The 15,498-nt window shown below is 40.2% G+C and overlaps 1 protein-coding gene across 4 annotated transcripts in view; it reads left to right on the top strand.

The window, feature by feature from the left end:
• Positions 1-15,498, top strand: part of epha4l (eph receptor A4, like) — a 63,635-nt gene that overhangs the window by 26,342 nt on the left and 21,795 nt on the right. For all 4 annotated transcript variants that reach the window (XM_044118668.1, XM_044118669.1, XM_044118671.1 and 1 more), the window contains exon 5: positions 6,911-7,246. In XM_044118668.1, coding sequence (XP_043974603.1) covers positions 6,911-7,246 — 336 coding nt within the window. The remainder of the gene's footprint in view (positions 1-6,910; positions 7,247-15,498) is intronic.

Below are 15,498 nucleotides of genomic sequence, written 5' to 3'. Positions count from 1 at the left end.
ATTTATTAGATATGAGCAAAAGGTGAATAAAACACCACAATTTCATGGGAGCCAGGGATTTACACAAAACTTAATAAAATGTATAGCATTGCTTTTACATTTAGATTTTTATTTTTATTTTTATTGTGATATTTAAGCAAAATAATCAAAAATGTAGTTTAAACAGTGAGCAGTACTAACTTATCTGCTTTTGCTGTTCTTTTCTTTATTGAATAACACATTTATAACAAGACTATTAGCTCGTTAATTAGTGAGGCTATCAATTGGAAAAGAGCCTTAAAAGCAATGTTTCTTGAATTAAACCATAATGTGGTGTTCCTCTAATAATGTCTTTTGAAGTGAAAGATATCTAAGCAGCAGGATTAATGTTTCTGGTGAAGTAGGGAAAAGTGCAGTAGTCATCTTTTGGCCACTTGACTGGAAATGTTCAGCAGCAGGAGTGGGAGGGGCAGCGCTGTGCCACTCTGTGTTCCCAGTTGTAAGAGAAAACTCTTTTGCACTTTTTCTGGTTTCTCATTAAAAGGCCTTCCAACCACAGAAACTCTGTCAAAAAACATATTTGGACTAAAGAAGAAAAGCATAAAAATGTCTTAGGTATAGTGAAATAACACTGATGTTTGTTTTTAATTGTTTAATCACACATATGACGAGCCAGCTACACTAATAAACATAGGTGCTTCTCAGAATGATAACCACTAAATAACTCCAGACTGTAATGAGAAGGTAAAGTTCTATGCTGTGATTTAGGTTGGTCCTATTAAATTGCTCTGTTATTCAAGCAATATACCCAATTTGGTTAGCAGACAGGCTGTTTTTTTTTTTTTACCAAACCAGTTAGAATGATTTATGGTTGGTATTTGTCTCTAAACCTATTAAAGCTGTTTCTTGTTTCCTGTTGAAAGAGGCCACTTTACAGCAGGCAATATTGTTTTCAACAGCTAAAGCTCCTTCTGGACATTCAGCTTCCTGTAATAGAAATAAGGACGTGCTGTTTATAAATTCCCTAAAGAAAACCTGAATTGTTCTCATTTTAAGTATCTGTTCTGAAAATGATGTTTTTATTTACAGCTGTTAACCTGAGATCCTGTTTAGTTCTTTGATGTATTAGACATAGATTATTTTATTCTCCACCCTGGTAAAGATGTGTTGTTGCAGCAGCATAATATCACACACTAAAATGTTTAGGAAAATCCTAACTTTGATTTGATTAGATTTATTCAGTGGTTAATATTACATATTATGAAAAGATTCATATTGGCATTCCTTTTAATCCCATTTTGCAACATGCCCATTAGTTAGAACATAGAGAGAGATCATCTGTCTTGGTTTGGCCATATGTTTTGGATACTTACCCTTATGAAACATCAAATGATGGCCCAGTTTTCAGAATGCTCTTTAAAATGTCCTGTTTTATACTTTTTAAAAAACTATTTTTATTAGACTTTAAGACCCATTGTAAGAAAAATCGTCCCACAGCAACACAGATCCTCCACTATACTTAGCAGTGGACATAATGGTGCTTTTTCTCACATTTATACTTTCCACTTGGAGTGTTGGTTGCTTATTATTTCTCTAATCTAACTAAAGTACACACTTCCAGTTAAAGTCCTATTAGAGTTCAGGAAACGAATGACGGTCTTTTTATATATATATATATATATATATATATATATATATATATATATATATATTCAGGTTGTCACGTACAACAGATAGGGTCTGATGTTGGGTGAGTTCTTACCTCCCTGTACTTGCCATCACCGCTTTGGGTGGTGGCAAGATAAATAAGGGTCCTCATCCAGCCGAGTGACCAGCAGCTGTGTTTTGTAATACAATAATAACACCTCAGTGTAACAGAAAATCATGTATTACTATTTTAAGGTTCCTAAAAGCTCTGATCAACCTAAAACAAATCAACCACTAGTTTAAAAAAATTGTTTAAAGGGATTAAATGTTGAATTCCTTTATAACTCAGTTTGAGATTATTCTATCAGAAGCATTTAATGCATTTTAGAATTTTTTTTTTTATCATGGGCTGTCTGTGTGCACTGAATAGACTAGGTTTTAATAACAGTGTAATATATAAATCCTAAATTCTTTCACTATTTTTACTACATTACTGGCTTCGGTAAATGGACGAGCTGGCAGGTCATCCTCATTGTCTTATTAGTCAGGGTGCAATCTCGCAGTGACTGCTGCAAGCAACAGCTGTCGTAGCTTATTACTTGGCTGATTTCATAAGACCCAGCTTCATCACCTCCGCGACATTCCTAACTCGGCGGATAGGAACTGAACATTAGCTCGGCTCCCAGAGCGACCTTTGCCACTCCCCGTCGGCCGGTCAACATTTGATCTCTGAACTTTCACCCTGTCTGTCGACTGCTGTATTTTCTTTCTTTCCTCCGTGTTTTTTTTTTTCCTCTAACTTTTAACCCACATGTTGGAGCTCTGTAATTACGACTGTCACTCACGCAGCATCCATCGGGATCTTGTTTTCATTCGGTCTCTCTTTCTCTCAAAATCTACTCAGAGTCACGAACAGATCAGGAAAAAAAATCTATTGAAATGATCTCCCAGTTTGGTTTGCTGAAGGTCAGCCTGGAACATGAGCCAGCATCTCTGGTAAATGGGGAACACACATATATATATATATGCGTGTGTGTGTGTGTGTGTGTGTGAGAGGGAGGGGTGGTGGGGCAGACTGAAAATGCTTTTCACAGGTCTTGGCTCTCAGTTTATCACTGGAAGACGACTGTTAAGGTTGGCTGTCGTGTAATTCTCTTGTAGTGAGATTGTTTGTGTTACCTCAGCTGTACTCTAGCTGTTAACACCCGTGTTGCTCCTTTTCGTGTCGGCTGTGACTGTTCTTTTGATAGGCCGGTAATGGCCGCTGTATGTGATCACAACAATTGTCTTCCAGATCACATATCAATCTTCCTCCAGTTCTTTACCTCCCACTCTTCAGCCTGACCTGCGAAATGGCTGGCATGATGAAAAAAATTCCATGACCAAATAGAACAGTGGAGCCTTTCTTTGACAATTACATTGACTTGCTCTGGTATTCCTGTTTTATTTTTGTTCTTTTGGTTCATTGTTTTATTTTAGCTAAAACGCATCAGGGTTTAAAAGAATCTGGTGAAAGTTCAATTGCTCTTTGAACCCTTCAACCTGTCCATATTTGTCATGTTCCAGTCACCTTCTACATATTTTATTGGGAATTTCTGTGATAGACATAAACAGGTACGCTACATGTCTGGTGTACATTTGCATTAAGCTTTCCTGACACTTTGTGGAGTACGGTAACCTTTTGCTGCAGTCTCTGCATTCTCTGCGTGTTGGTTTATGGTTCTGACCTCAAGCCACCATCAACCTTTTACTGCCTTTCTTCCAGGATCAACCCATATTTAGTCCCATCCATCTTTCCATCAACATTGGACCAACATCCCCACATCATAATGCTGCTATCACCACCGTTTGCTGTCCATCACATTTGACCTGTGACTCCCAAACTGAGACCCTTGGATTTTTTTCAATGCCGCTTTCCCAAAAAGCCAAAGTCTGTGGAGTGCATGTCCAATAGTTTCTACGTTGACAAATTTTCCACACCTGAGCAAGATTTGATTGTTTCACTGTTACGCTTGCACTGCCTGTTCATTTTGGTGGATGGCATTGTTTCTCATTGACAAAAAAAATGCAAAAAACATTTTAAATGCATGTCAATCTATCCATTTCAGATTGCAACATTAAAGTTGTTAAAATAGTGGGAAAAATGGTCATTCCTGGTGATTAACTGCAGCTGAGTGAGCAAACATGTGCTACACAATAGTAATAATGACCAGGGAAGGACGTCCCCAAGAGCTAGCTGCTCGACCGTGTTCAGGTTAAATGGAGGGATTTTTTTTTCTCTCTCTGTTTCGGGATTCTTTGAAACCCTGATGTGTTTCTCAGATTTTTCCTCAGTTTTCTTAGTCGCTGCTTTGTAGAGTAGGAGGGAGGAGTGGAGAGAGGAATGAACATAAGCTGGAAGGACTCAAGGGGGGCGGGAGGAGTGGGTGCTGAGTGAACCCCAGCCGGATTGTAATAGCGAGGTCGATGCTCTGGCCAATTTAGCCGACTCTCTAACTCAGCCCTGCTCAACACTCAACACAAGCAACGCAAACAAGTACTGTTAAATAGAAACAGAAAGACGGAGAGCTGCAAGAAGGTGATGCGGCTGAGAGGATTGGAGTTTGAAGAGAGGATTTTAGATTGGAAGGGCAATTGAAAAAAACAACGTGACAGAGAAAAATCCAACACGTTGACCAGCCCATAAACAAGAAGGAAAATGCGTTTTCGGGATAAAACTTTCCGAACATTGGGAAGGTTTTGGAAGCACAGTGGCCCGGTTCTCTCTCCCTGGATTAATTACCGGGTGTCAGTCACAGCCGACGGCTCTCCCACGCTCCCACTGGTGCATTCAGAGAGAGCGACAGGTACTGCCAAAAGTGCTGTGTCTGTGGGCATGTGTGTGCGTGCATATAGGTGTGTATAAAATAAAATGAGAAATTCTGACATGGTGTTTAAGACTTTATGGAGTCATGAAAGTTACGCAACAGTGTTGTCATGTTTGCCATAGCAACAAACAATCTCTGTGATATGAATAAACACATCCCTACCAGTTTGCTCCCTGATTCTAAATTCCAAGCTTCTTTACAGATTCGTTTCCACAGTGAGTATTAACACATCCCTTCATTTATTCTGTCATTGACCTATACTATAGAGTATGAAGGAGTAAATGTCAGTTAAACACAGAGCTCTGAAAAACACATTGGGACAGTGGGACGGTTTCTGTTGGAAACATTATGGAAGCCTCATGTTTAACTTGTTCTCATTGTCTGAGGCGCTTATGGGAGAAATGAGGTGAAAGAGCAACAGAGGGAAGGAGAATCAGGAGCAGCAGACAAAAAGGGGTCGCTTTGTCACAGTTTTTAATGGGAATTTATTAATAGATTTTCATTGTAGGCTGCAGTTGTGAGAGGGGAAATTGAATGTTGCTAATATTAACGGTCTACATCCTTCCATCTTACAGCTTGTGCAGCCAGCCAGACAGGCCGCTCTTCTCTGTCTATTTCCTGTTCCTCCTTGCTGTAATCCTTCCATCCATTCAGAGCTGCTCCTTTCAAGTTGTTAAGGCTCATTTCTTCTTTTTAGATGAACAGACAGTGTTTGTCTTCTCCTTCTGTACGTTTTCATCTCAATCTTTTCAGCTTTTCGCTCCATATTGAACATTTACCAGAAACACATTCACAAAATGTTGACATGATAGAGGACCAACATCCGTACATCTAAAAAATATTCTCTAAAAGTACATTTCTCAGATGTTGCTTCATGGATGAAGGCTTTCTCCTTTCATGCAGCAAAACTTCATCATTAACATCATCGATGATTATTCTTCTTTGAGCTAGTTCACTTCTTTTTCCTGTCATGCTTTTGTGAAGAGATAAAGAGTCTTTTGTAATTTCATGAGAGTGCTCAAATATACAGTTTGGACTTTTAGACGGTGTCTTTACGTTCTCATCTAAACTTTGTGTCATTTGTTCTTTGTGAAATAGCTCAAGTTCAGTCAGATTGCATTTACAATTCAAGGATTTGAAAACCTTTACGAGATCTGTGCTCATAGGCCTATAAAGGCTAATTGAATATCTGCAACACTTAAATCAATGACTGTAGAAACCACCTGAGGGTTTTTGATAAATGTTATTTATTTTTGTCTAAGAAAAAGATTCATCTTGGGTAACTAATGCTGCCTACAGAGTGCGTACAGGAACTGAACTGTAAATCCATACCAAACAGATGGTTCCAAATTATATCAAAATCTAGAAGGAACTCACCTCCTTTTACACCTTAACCTGCCTTTGCACTTTGTCTCATTTCCAGTTTTCTTTATATATAGCAGGGTTACATAGATTTACTACTTAATGCTTATCCCAGATTTCTACCGCTGCTGAACGAGAATGTTGTTTTTCTAAAAATAAAACAAGTCACCGTTTTCAGTGACTTGTTCTCCTTACAGAGGAGCTCCTCTTCCTGCACTTCCTGTCCTCTCCTCCGCTCCCGGTGTCTGTGTGAAATCACTCATCGCCACGCCACTCCTCCAAAAATAACACTGATAATTAATTTCCGTTGTGAAACGATTCATCAGCGAACTGACTAGCTTTCATATTTCACCCCGCATCGATCCCGAGCTCACTCGCGTGCGCTTCATTGGTTAAAGGGAGCGCGAGTCAGCCAGGGAAAACAGAGGCAGAGCCAGACGGAGAAAGGCAGAGTTAAGTCAATTACCGCTGTTTGATAGTGCTATGAAAAACGAAAAAAGAAACTAAAAACAAACGCATTACTCACAACAGAGCTGACATGTAAAGTGGAAGTGGTGAGCTGGAGAGTTTGCATCACTTAGAAACACGGTAGCTGTTTTCACGAGGCTCAAACAGCACATAGACTTTTCATTATAGTAGCAACTTTGACTTTGTCTAAAGTCATGGAGCAGGAGCAAAACCAAATAAATCTCAGGCACTCGCCACCTTCAGCTTTTGGATCTGAACGGGGCTCTGCTGCCCTATTGGATTTCAGTTAACATTCTAAACTAACTGAGGGGAAATTGGATCTTCTCCAGCTGTAATGGACAGGACATTAAAAGGGAATTCAAGAAGCCTGAGCTCCATTAAAGGGACAACCCTGTCAATTATGCATTTACATCTCAGCCATATGTATATGTGTGGAGAGAATTGACTGACAAACCCAGAGGGGAATGAGATCTCTGAAGTCTTTACAGAAAGATATAAATGTTTTAATCTTCTAATCTCATCCACTGTTGATTAATAAGTTACTATTGTCTCCCGCTGTTGCCAACTTGATTTCTATCCCTCCCCAGGCCCTCCGACCGCACCCCTCCACCTCATCTCAAATGTGAACGAGACCTCCGTAAATCTAGAATGGAGCCCTCCTCGGAGCTCTGGGGGCCGCCAGGACCTGACGTACAACGTTGTATGTAAGCGCTGTGGGCCCGACGGCCGCCGCTGCCAGCCCTGCGGCAACGGCGTTCACTTCAGCCCTCAGCAGCTGAGCCTGAAGGGGACCAGGGTGTCCATCAACGAGCTGCAGGCGCACACCAACTACACCTTCGAGGTGTGGGCGGTGAACGGCGTCTCGCCTCAGAGCCCGGGGCCGGAGCAGGCGGTGTCTGTGACCGTCACCACCAACCAGGCCGGTAAGAGGAGCAGTGATTGGCTGATTGTGGGCGACACAATACATAAAGTGTGGCCGGTTTCCGTTAAAGGAATTTGCAAGAAGGTGATTATTATTGCTAGGGTTTATTAAAAGTATGATTTTCCTGTGGAAAAAATTATGTCTTATTTAGCAATATTAAAAAATATTTATTTGTAAAGATGGAAATGAGTAATTAGGGATTTAACTCATCATTTGTGTATAACACCTTTAACGTTAATCAGTACCTCTGGTAAAGATGTACAAAACCTGCTATTTAAAACTAATATAAAACTAATATTGTATTTATTTGAACACAAAGAATATTTGTAATAATAAATAATTCTTTATTATTTATCAATTAATTTAAAAAAATTATTTTTGCAAAGTGAGCGTATTCTATAAATTAAGAGTGATTCATCGGCACTCTGCAAAATGGGAAAGACAAGAGAACATACCAAATTAATTAAGCCTGCCGACTGTTGGTCTTCATATGCTATGAATTGACTACAAGATAATAGTGCGCCTTTCCAAAAGTATTCATATCTCTTGATATTTATTCACATTTTGTGATGTTGCAACTGCAAACTTCGCTGAATTATATGTGGAAGTCTGACATGAAGCACCATGTAATTTGTTAGGTGGAATTATAATGGTTGATTTGGTTTTCATCAATTTTACAAAAAAATTAAATAAAAAATTGCTACGTAGAATCTCCTCCAACGTTTCCTGCCATCACTTGAGCAAATGTTTTAGTGTACAGTGGAGCCTCACCTGTTCATGGATTTTAGTAAGGAAGGGAGCTCCTAATAATTTGTGGGAAACCCATTTTTTGTATGTTTGTTTTTTCTATATTCACGGAAAAGCTCTATTAATATTAAGAAGTTAAATGCAAGCTTGGGAAGCTGAAATAACAAGGCACAACGCTGCATGCCACGCAATTGGGTGGCGTTTGTAAAACAGCCAATCCAGGACCGGCATTTATTTTTCTTGCACACAGCCTAACTGTTGGTTGTCTGTTGAAAAGGAAGAAACAGGTGATACATGGCCTTTCCCGGTTATCATAAAAAAGCATATTTTGCTTATTGATGGTTCCTATATTTTAAACAAGGCCATTAGTTCAGCTTTGTTCCTAGCAGGGACGCAGCATTGGCTCGCTCTGCAGCCACCCCTGCCAAGTCATTGGTTGTTTCCATGGGCCACTGTGGCCACCGCTGAGTGAGCAATGTTCCCTGCCTGGCCACACCTATGAAAATTTTCTGGCTTTGCCACTGGTTCCTATGCAAAAAAAAAAAAAAAAGCCCAGCAGTTTTATTACCAACATGATGTTCTCTTACTTGACAACATTTTGTAATTTATGTAGGTCTGCTTCATGCAAACCCCAAAATCCACAGAGCTTTTTTGGGCTTTTCTGTGTGCGAGTGTGTTATAGACTTGAGAAGCTGTCAGAGTCTTGCTTATTTAGATTTTTGCTTTCATGGTGACAATCTGCATGTGAAAATGTGTTTACTAAAGTGGTGAGTAGATTTGGCGGCACCCGGGTGATTACTGTGGGCTGATAGACTAAGCAGTTGGAAATGATTTTCTGCAGTATTTGACTGGAGTTTTGCATAATTAGGCTTCAGAAGCCTAGGCTGAAGATAGGGGCATTGGGCTATATTTAGCTGTGGTGCTAATGAATTAGATGACTTCTATTGATCTGTAGGATTCATTACAAATGTTGGTGTATTTGTGTAAGTGTTTCTAATTATTCCTGTAGAATAAAGCTATGAATACAGAGCTAAAGAGGAGTCCTTCAGCCTGAGGATGCATTCAGAGCCTTCTGTTGTTTTGTCATTTAGTCATTCTGTTACCTGTTGTTGTGCAAATGGATTTTTACAGCCTTTGATCTTTCCTCTTTGTCTCCGTTGCCAACCATTACCTTGGCTTGCTTTACTACTCTGCTCTTGGGTGGCAAACACAGGGTCTTTTTGTGTCTTTTTTATTTCTAATTTCCCTCCATGGGAAAAGTGAATGCCTCCAATAGAGCCCGGTTCAGCAATTTAAGGACACAGTGGCTTGATTTATCAGATGGGTCCAGAAAACAGAGTTGAATGGATGTGCAGCTTGTGGGAAGAGCAGCGAGTCTGCCAGACAAGCATATGTGGGAGCCGTAATGGAGCGCACCCTAGAGTCCAGGGTTGAATGCACGTACTAGCATGTCAGTTTGGTCACACGGATTCTCCGTTGCGCCAAAAAAGCTCCTAAATGAGCTCTTTCAGACATGAATTCATACAAAGACACAGCATCACACAAAAACACACACCGAGCAGTGTCCCCCTGAGGTTGCTGGAGGCTAATCTCCTGACTCGACGCTGTAAGATATGGATGATGTTGCCTTTGGCTCCTCGCTCGTGCATATTTCACAAGATTTCGATGCTGCAGCTGGAAGCTCTATCTGTGTGTTTGGTGTGTATTTGTTGAAAGGTGGACGTGCAACACGCGAAATTTAGAGCCAACCCAAGTTACAGAAGAAACATGCGACTGGGCCTGGGGGCCCCATAACCTCTTAAATTTATGTAGAACAAGTATGCAAACGCAGCAGTTGTATAAAACCTTGAAGGTTGTTTAAAATAGAGGCTATAACAATTAAACACCTTCATAGTTGTTGATATTTGTTGGCAAAGTGAGATCTGTTTTCAAAATGCTTTTAGCATATGAGCTTAGCATGTGTGCTTCTAGGCTAACTCGCTATAGCTATGTTTGAGACTCTTATTTTGAAGTAAAAAGGGAAGTCATTCTTGAGTTGTCCTGTTCCGCTGACAGAGTTGGCTAATAGAGATATTCCCGTACAACAGAGAGAAAGACGGAATATAAAAATCCTTTGTCAGAGGACAGTATTGCCAAAGGATCGTTTCACAGTTAAAATATTTCATCATTTTGAGTTCAGAATCTAAAACATTCTTTACCACACAGTCTGAGATTCAGCAAAAAAAAAAAAATTCTTTAGAAAACATGGAAATTGAGTTTTTACAAAGCAAAAAATCCATAGAATTAAAGATGCAGGTACCAGTACCTATAGAGTAGACAAACCTAAGCTAGAATGTTTTGCACAAAGTGCATTTCTTTAAAAACACATTGTGATTTAAATTCAAATTCAAAAATACTTTAATGGTCTCAAAGCAAAATTAAATCATTTCTGTAACTGTTATTTTGCCTTTGCATATTTATGTGGATAGTGAAAACACTTTTAACATAGCATAACTAATTCTGATGGTCTGTATGATCCCAGCAATGTTATTACTGATACTTCAGTTTTTGTATTTGATTAATTGATTTATTTATTTTTATACATACTGTAACCACATGCAGATCAACAAAACAAAATATTAAATTCTGTCTGCATTCATTCCGATGGGTTTAGCTGGAAGTGTGCCCCTGAAAGAATTTCAGCCTAGGGCCTCATGCTGCCTTGGCTCAGTCGTGTCTCCATTGCTAAAGATGAACAATGTCTCCATCCATGTGCATCTTGTAATTTATGTGCACATAAAAGTGAAGGGCTCAAGACTGATTGGATTTCTTCCTCCTACTGCTCAGTAGGGGCTTTGGTAGTTCTGGTTTCAGTCTCTGTAATCCACCCAGTGATCTGCTGCCCCTCTCACCCAATTGGCTTTGCCTCATCCAGACATTGTGGATCACAGTTATTATGATAGATTTTTTGGGATTTATATGTGCTGTGGAGAAGACACCCACGCCACCGCCTTCCTATAAAGGTTTAGGTTTCGGCTGGAAAAGAAAAAGCTTGGAAAGAGTGGGATCTCCTGTGGGTTTGCAGAACGGTGGACTGGAAGTAAGTGCAGCCAATCTAGTCAAACGGAGTCGTAGATCTGTGATCAAGCTTGGATTTGTGTTGGAGGAGGTCAGATTCCGTGTGTCGCCATGAACAATTCCACTGTCATAAATCAAACAGGATGTAACCCTTTGACTCAGACTGCATGGAGAACGGGAGGGGCCAAGGGGTTGTCTGCGCTTTGAACTGACCCCTGGCTGTAAAAGAACGTTTTCTCCTGCTTTATGGGACGAAGCACTCTGTGTGAGAAAAAAAGGAACAGAAAGACATGTTTATGTCTTAATACAAAATACCTGGCAGGCTGAGGTGCCTAAAAGTGAATTAGTACATGTGTGTGTGGGCAAAATTGGACGAGAGTTTCCATCTCCACCAGTGCACCGGACAGACATACATGTGGAAATGTGTTTTGGGAGGTGAAAGCAGACTCTATTCGTGCAGGATCGGAGCAAAGGGGAGGGGGAGCGCTGTAAGCAGGAGCGGGCTTCTTTGCTCGCTAAAAAACGGCTCCCTGCTTGACTATTTCTCTTCGTTGGCAGTGAAATTGAGCGACTCGAATCTGGCGACCGGGCTCCAATCTGGCGGCCACATGCTACAGCTTTGGCTGCGTGTGTCTTTTCATGTTGAACTGCTGTTATTGCAAATGCTCGGGTTCACCGCAGTTGCTCCAAGCAGGGCAAATACTTTGCATCAAACACAACTGCAAAGACAAACTCGTTCACGTAACAAGCCAAGACAAAACCTCAAAACCATAAAAAAAAGGACAGCTTTTCCTTCAGGTTCCTTTGGGAAGGTGTTCACACAAATCACACACTGACTCAATGCGCCTCTGTCAGGATTTTAGTCATTATTTTACATACATGGGTGGTCTGTATGAGTAATGATGCCCTTTTTTTGTTGCAGGTGTGTGTGTGTGTTTGTCTGTAGTGCTAGTGTTCCATCCTGAAATGAGATGTGAATATTCATTACGTCTAACACTTATTATTAAACTGCCTCAGTTTGCCCACGCTTCCAGGAGGCTGTAACAAATTGCAGCCTTGGCCCACATATGTAAATTCACCTAGTGGGTGATTTAAAGTCTTATGTGGTCCTTCCGAGACACAGTCACAGGTAAAGTATTTATTTAAATTTATGGCCTTAGTCTGACGGTTACAAACATTGGGCTTTTTAAGGTTTGAAAGACCCAATAATGTGTTGGAAGGATATAACTTCAATGAATAAAAAACAAGAATTTGGTTTTATTGTGAGATTTCTAAAATCTACACAGGTTAGAAATTTAACAGATATATGAACTCTCAATAATACTTGGTTCAACATCTCTTAAAAACATGCAGAGAAACCACATAGACACATTTTGTAGCTATTAATAAGGTTCGGGCATTGATGTGGCTCGTAATTTCAGCTACTGCTTTATCAGAAAGAGCGCAGTCCAACCTAAGTTGCTAGCTTACTGAGAGGGAATCTACTTTTAGTCACAGTCCATAAATACTCAATAAAATAAATGTCACGGACATTACTGGAGCTTAATGTTTCCCTGCTTTATTTATTCCACAGCCAGTTTATGTTTAAACTGAGGGGTCATTTTCATGTTTGAATACTCAACTGTGTCCCAGTCTCAGCTTTCTAGCTGATGAACTGATCTGAAGTTGAAAAATGAAGATGTTGTTTTCATTATTCCATCCATTTTGTGGAAATCACCAGTAACCACTGGCAGAAAAAAAACCCACAACATGACATTGCCACTACCATTCCTGACAGGTGGAGGAGCGTCCCCAGATTTGGATGCCTCACCTCGACTAATCCAGAGATACTTCTTGTCGCAGGGGTCAGAAAGTTCAGTCTTTGTCTCCTGTAATAATGAAATCTTATTCTGGAAAGGATTTGCCTCGTCAATATGAGCAGCTGCAAATTTATGGAGAGCATAAAGGTGCTGATTTTGGATCTGGATCTAGCATTTCCGTCCATGCTGATGGTAAAACAGCTTTGCTGCTGACAATGATGATTTCGTTCTTACAGTTTACTAAGGCATGGCTTCCTTGCCTTAGTAGTTCTTTAGCTGATCCTGAACTTTCTGTCATCTAAGAGGAAAATTTTGTGTTAGATGAGATTTAGACACAAATGAGGGTTTCAGGAGGACCATGATTTCGGGCAGATGTTGGAAGACTTACATTAAGCTTCCCCAATTATTTGAGCATAATTTTGACCCTGTCTGGATTTTAGAACATTTTAGATATGTTAAAACTTGTGCAACCAATTCTTGTTTAGAACATTTCTAAGGTTGTGCAATCTATTAAAAGGCCAACACTAATGACATTTATATCCATTTTGACCATAATTGTGTCTATATAGATGTTTTGTACAAGACTTCACAATAATTCAAATCTGACTTTATGTCACTATCCTCTTCTGACATCTATCTGTCTAATTCATCTCAACATGCTATAAAACTTAACCTTGACAGATTATTTAGTTTGCATCTGATCTGCAAAGTCAGATGAGGAGCCTGGAAGGGAAGCCACCCAGGAAATCACTCATCTTTATCTTCAGATTGGTCAGGGGAAAAATAAAACGTGCAACGAGAGCAGCGGAACACGATTACGTCGCCATATCTGTCATCTTTGGAGGAAAGATTGATGCTGGGATGATCTTAGGGGAATTAAGCCCCCCGACCTCTCAGGTGTTTCTTTTCTGATTCAGTGGATTCTCGGTCAGCCCCATGAGGGCCTTTAAATTGCCTCTCGCTGCCGGGTGAGATTGATTGGGAGGGATACAAATGGCCGCCATCTAATTGTTTAACAGAGACGCCACACATTAGGCCAACAGGATGACACAACCTTGGGTTAATCCTTTTACCAAGTGATGTCTGCAATTCCATCCCTCTCCATCTCCATCAAGACACCCACCCACCCCAAACCGTCTGCCCGACCCTTTCCCTCCTCCTGCTGCTGCTTCTTCAGCTCAATGAAACCCAATCCATGGCTGGTGCTTGGATTCCAGGCCCGTTTGAACTCAATCCCTGACTAAAAGCAGGGGGTTTGTTAGGCTTAGCTTGAAGGTTTCTCCTCCCTGGAGTCCCCAGTCAAAGTGATGAGAATGTATATAGTGTCATAGATAATCCAATCATAATCGGTGGATTGGGGTTCCCTCATTAATCATCCAACTGTAATTTCTTAAAAGGCAGATGGTCTGGAATGAGTAAGGTTACAGTAATCGCAGAGGGGCAGAGGTTGAAGATTTCCCCTGTTTGGACCCTGAAGAACAGATGTCCGACATGAGGTTACCTGAGAGTTTGTGGACATGTTTTTGTTTTAGCTGCTGTGGAAAATAAATTAGCTTACCTCGAAAGTGCTGGAGACGTTTTCTTCTTTTTCTCACTGCAGATCATCTGTCATTCCTTCTTGTCTGATTCCAACTGAGTCCTTAAGAGTTTCTCTTGCTTTCAAGATTATTTCTCCCATAGCCCTAAATTCCCCTTTGTAACAATGAGAGTGTGCATAACCCAATTTTGGCCTTGTCACACTTCCTGAAGAAAAAGGTTTGATTTGTGTGCCGGTGATGCGCTGAGGGGAGGGAACAAGTGTAGGCCGTAATCTGTGCTTTAACCTTCACATGTTAAAGGCATCTATGCGCAGACAGCGCTGCTGTTTGAAATATGGCCTCATTATCAGCTGCAGCAGAAAGAGCTTAAGATAAGATCACACACTGGAGCTTTAATGAAAACCAATTGATTTTCTCTGTTTAAAGCCAAGAAAAAAAACATGAAGGTGTTGAGCTCATTTAGCTTCATTCAATCTCTTCGTAGATATGCAGGTTTTCTCAGGGTGACCTGGCAATCTGCAATGAATGAAGTTAGGAAAAGTCTCTGAGGCGGTTTCATTTAATCACACCATTAGATCAGAAATACACTCCATATTTGGCAATTCATGTATTGCACATCCAATTTTGAATGTAAGTCAAGTTCAGAGACGCATTAACACAATTGCATCATTGTCTGGCCCTGAGCTTTGACTTTCTCAGCAGGAGAAACAGTAAGGTTAAAAAGTGTTGTGCAAACTAGACTTAAAGGGATAGATAAGACTTTCTTGAATGTGTTTCTGTCAATTTATCATCAGTAATAAATTCCTTAATTGTAGTAAGAAGGTGTCACTGAGAGATTGTTGAAAAGTTAAGAAATCCTTTGCTGATTTTAGAGATTTAAAACGCAAGTGAACATTTTTCTATATCCATGGGATACACCACAATATTAACAGATAGTGAATGTTTACACTTTCTTAGGAAGCTGTTATCAAGGCTGTTGCAGTTTTATCAGTCAAAAACCAACCATGCTAACATGGTAAAGTTAATTTGACGGACGCTAACGGCTGTATCAATCTGCCTGATCATCTGTGACTCATCAATCTACTCTAAATCTGCCATCTACTCTAAACAGT

This window comes from Gambusia affinis, linkage group LG06, assembly GCF_019740435.1.
Source record: "Gambusia affinis linkage group LG06, SWU_Gaff_1.0, whole genome shotgun sequence".
Lineage (NCBI taxonomy): Eukaryota > Metazoa > Chordata > Actinopteri > Cyprinodontiformes > Poeciliidae > Gambusia > Gambusia affinis.
The sequence above is the reverse complement of the archived record's forward strand: the minus strand, read 5'-3'. Positions and strand labels throughout refer to the sequence as shown.